Source organism: Uloborus diversus, chromosome 1, assembly GCF_026930045.1.
Source record: "Uloborus diversus isolate 005 chromosome 1, Udiv.v.3.1, whole genome shotgun sequence".
In the NCBI taxonomy this organism is placed as follows: Eukaryota; Metazoa; Arthropoda; class Arachnida; order Araneae; family Uloboridae; genus Uloborus; species Uloborus diversus.
In genome coordinates this window covers 167508300-167512206 of record NC_072731.1, presented here as the reverse complement: position 1 = coordinate 167512206, position 3907 = coordinate 167508300, and the positions used below count along the sequence as shown (strand labels likewise).

The 3907-nt window shown below is 33.5% G+C and overlaps 1 protein-coding gene across 1 annotated transcript; it reads left to right on the top strand.

Moving 5' to 3' along the window:
* Window positions 1-627: 627 nt before the first annotated feature.
* Window positions 628-1610, top strand: LOC129216938 (uncharacterized). The gene is given in 3 exon segments (XM_054851160.1): window positions 628-867; window positions 1028-1168; window positions 1203-1610. Coding segments are annotated over 3 exon segments (789 nt in total).
* The last annotated feature ends 2297 nt before the right edge of the window (window positions 1611-3907 follow it).

Genomic DNA, 3907 nt, shown 5'->3' with positions numbered 1-3907 from the left:
TTAAACCAGGAAAGCTCAACGCGGAAACAACGGCCGATGATAAATTATAATTGCAAGCAAAATAAGAACAGCTTATTTGCCTGAAATTCTTTGCAAAGCTTCAATATTCATAGACCGCATTTCGCCCTCATTTGGGGCTCGTTCAATCTGGAAGGTGGGGCAAGATGAGATAGCGGGGCAAGAGGAGATACTGAAGGTCCTCGCTTTGTAAGAGCTGATATTTAGTGCCAAAGTAGTCAAGTAGTTGCGTTGGGTGAGAGAGAAACCACTTTGGTCGAACCAACCAAGTTGGGCGCTGCATTTGCAGTGTATGAAGTTTTTCTCTCAATTTTCGTGCGTTTCACCGTGCTCTTATTTTGTTGGATCACCTTTCCAATGTGGTTTAGTGAGTACGTTTTAACTAATCGTTTTTACTCTCACATAATCCTAATCCGCAACTCTAAAGGATAAATGTAGAGTGATTTAATGTAATTTTATTTAAACCTCAACTTGAGTAGACAATGAACACGCGAAATGGCTTCAGTGGGGCAAGACGAGATATTATACGAGGGGCACATAATGGAACACTATCTCATCTTATCCCACAAGTATTGCAATTTGTTTTTTATTCCTTTGAGATTTCTTAAGATGGTGAAAAGAAAGACGAACCGGGGGATTTGGTCACGAGAATCGATGCAGCATGCCACTGAATCCATAAAGAGTGGAGAAATGGGGTTTCAGAAAGCATCCCGAACGAATAATGTACCACGGGTTACACTTCATAGAAAAGTGAAAGAATCTAAAAACCAGCCATTGGACAGAAGTGTTCTTACGGTTTTGACAGCTGGAAAAAATTCTTCAAATAAAGAGCCCACAAGTTTAGATATAGTTAAGCCTCTGGATCCAATGAAAACTATTTTTTCTTTGGAAGAAGGATACCTTCTCGGGGACTGAAAGAAAGGAACTTCTTGTAATGAAGGCTGAAAAGGAACGGTAGAAAATAGAAAATTCTAAGCAGAAAGAGGAGAAGAAAATTTTAACATTTAAGCAGAAAGGGGAGAAGAAAGTGGAAAAACTTAAGCAGAGAGAGGAGAAGAAAATGAAAAAATCTAAACAGAAAGAGGAGGAGAAAGTGGAAACAATTAAGCAGAAAGAGGAGAAGATAGAAGAAGAACATAGAAAAATCTAAGTAGAAAGAGGAGGAGAAAGTGGAAAATTTTAAGCAAAAAGAGGAGGAGAAAGTGGAAAAATTCAAGCAGAAAGATGAGAAGAGAATGGGAGAATCAAAGCAGAGAGAGGAGGAGAAATTGGAAAAATTTAAGCAGAAAGAGGAGGAGAAAGTGAAAAAATTTAAGCAGAAAGAGGATAAGAAAATGAGAAAATCTAAGCAGAGAGAGGAGGAGAAAGTGGAAAATCTAAGCAGAAAGAGGAGGAGAAAGTGGAAACATTTAAGCAGAAAGAGGAGAAGAAAGTGGAAAAATCTAAGCAGAAAGAGGAGGAGAAAGTGGAAAATTTAAGCAGAAAAAGGATAAGAAAATGAGAAAATCTATAAGCAGAGAGAGGAGAAGAAAACAGAAAATCTAAGCAGGAAGAGGAGAAGATCGAGGAGAAAAAGAAGAAACAAAACATGAAAAGGGATTTGATTTTTTTTTTTTCACTGACCCCATCAACTAGTTCAACAACGAAAGTTAGCCAGTCAAAATATAAAAACAAAAGAATACAGACTGGAAAATTAAAAACCTAAGACTATTTAAAGGAAACCATCCGGTTCTTAATCGTCGTCTGAGCCTTCTGATGTCGAATGCCTTTATTTTGGACATTTATATTCTCAATCACCAGAAGGATGGATTAGGTGCTGCAAATGCAAGAAATATATCTATTTATTGATCGTGTGCAGGAAAGGAGTACAAGGAGGATAAAGCTGTTCATCTTTGAACCTATGCAAACACTGCATCTCATATTACTCCTCCTGGTGGTGTTAAGATGGAGTTTTGACTCATCAAATTAAAACATGCGTCTAAATTTTTCTGTTATAAATAGGATATTGAGTCACATTTTATAAAATACTTGAGAGATAACAACGGCATAGTTTTCGAATTTATTTATGATTTGGATTTCTACCACAACCGTTTTTTCGCTAAGTATCTTATCTTGCCCCACCCTCCTCTAACTGAGTTGAAGGCGAATGGCCGAATAAACCAGCTGAACACATCTTCGCACTGATAGCTGAAAAAACATTTTTTTATAACTGTGAGAAGTCCGCATTCGTGAAACTTGTATCGATTTAAGAAAATTTTCGAAAATGGGCTTTTTTTTAACCGAAAACTAGTGAGAGCTCGTGAAATCCAGTAACGTTGCCAGAAAATAATCTGTGCCATTCAGGAATTTTTTTACAGAACATAACTAGTCGAAATAATTAGCGTAACTAGTCTTGAATTTTTATAAAATCGATAAACAGTGCTTATCGTGTTCTGACTTTGCTACGGATTTGGGCATCACTTTTAGTACTAAGCTTGATTTTACGCAACATATTAACAACATTGTTTTAAAGGCATATAAGGTTTTGGGTTTTTTTAAATCGAAAACAAAAAAGATTTTTCTAAAGAACAAGCACTTAAACCTCTTTATTTTTTTCTTGTGCGCTCCAAACTTGAGTACTGAAATCTTATTTGAGATCCCTACTACAATAATAAAGCTAAAACTGTTGAGTAGATTCAATGTAAATTTGTTTATTAGTTGTGTTATAGAACTGATTATGAAGATTTTATGACTTATTCTTACTATTTATGCACTATTCATAATGTTCCCTCTCTTAAATCACTCCGTGAACTTTTGTGTTTTTTTTTTTTTTCTATAAGGTTCTGCATGATTTAATTGACTGCTCTGATATCGTTAATTCGATACAACTTACTGTCCCAAGTAAAACTCTTAGGAGTCGTTCTTCTTTAAAAAAAATTTTTTTAACCAGACGGAACTATGTTTATAATTTTTCTATTTTTAAATTTTACAAACTTTTTAACATTTATTGTCGTGATTTAGATATTTTTAACTTTTCATTTTACAATTTTAAGTTTTTATGTTTTAATATTTTAAATGTATAATTTGTTTTAATTGCTATTTTTTATTATTGTTGCCACTGCAATTGGATTTTTTTTCTGTAGTGTGCAATACTTTTCACAAATAAATAAATAATACACTGTGGTGATTTGTATGAAAACATATCATTTTGCCATCGAAGCCAAATTTGAAAATTAAGAAAGAATTATCCTTTATTGAGAAACAATTAATCAATTTAGTTGAAAACAATGCACGTATTTAAACCTTTTCTAAAAGAAAAATACTGTCAATGCTAAAACTTGATTTAATAGAAGTATTTCACACAAATCAACTACATTTTGAGCATAGTTTTTAAAAATCATGTAGGTTTAATTTTATAAATTTTAAGATACCGCCGAAAAAACAAGATCGGAGCAAATGGTTTGCTTCAAAACCAGATTTGTGAATAAAAAAGAAATCCTTTCTTCAAAATAATCTATGCATAAAAAATACGCTGTCTTGGAAATAAATAGCGGAATATGTTTATGGATTAAAAGGAAACTTCCTTTGAAAGAGGACAGTGACACTGCACATGTCGACGACGAATTTATGTATAGTGTTTGCGAAAAAGGACAAGTAAATTCATCTTTAATTCCGTATTTTTGCAATAAATATTTTAGTAGAGCTCATTTCTTTGCTGTGCAAACACAAATGTCACAGCATTATTTATTTATTTACAAGTGGCACAAAAACGTTTTGTTTATTTTTCTCTATTATTTATTAAGATGCGACTATTTGCATCTCGGATTCCCTAGGCATTTTAATGAAGACGTACACACTATGCGTATGGGAAATAAGTAACGGAAAATAATAAAGTTGAAGAATCATATAT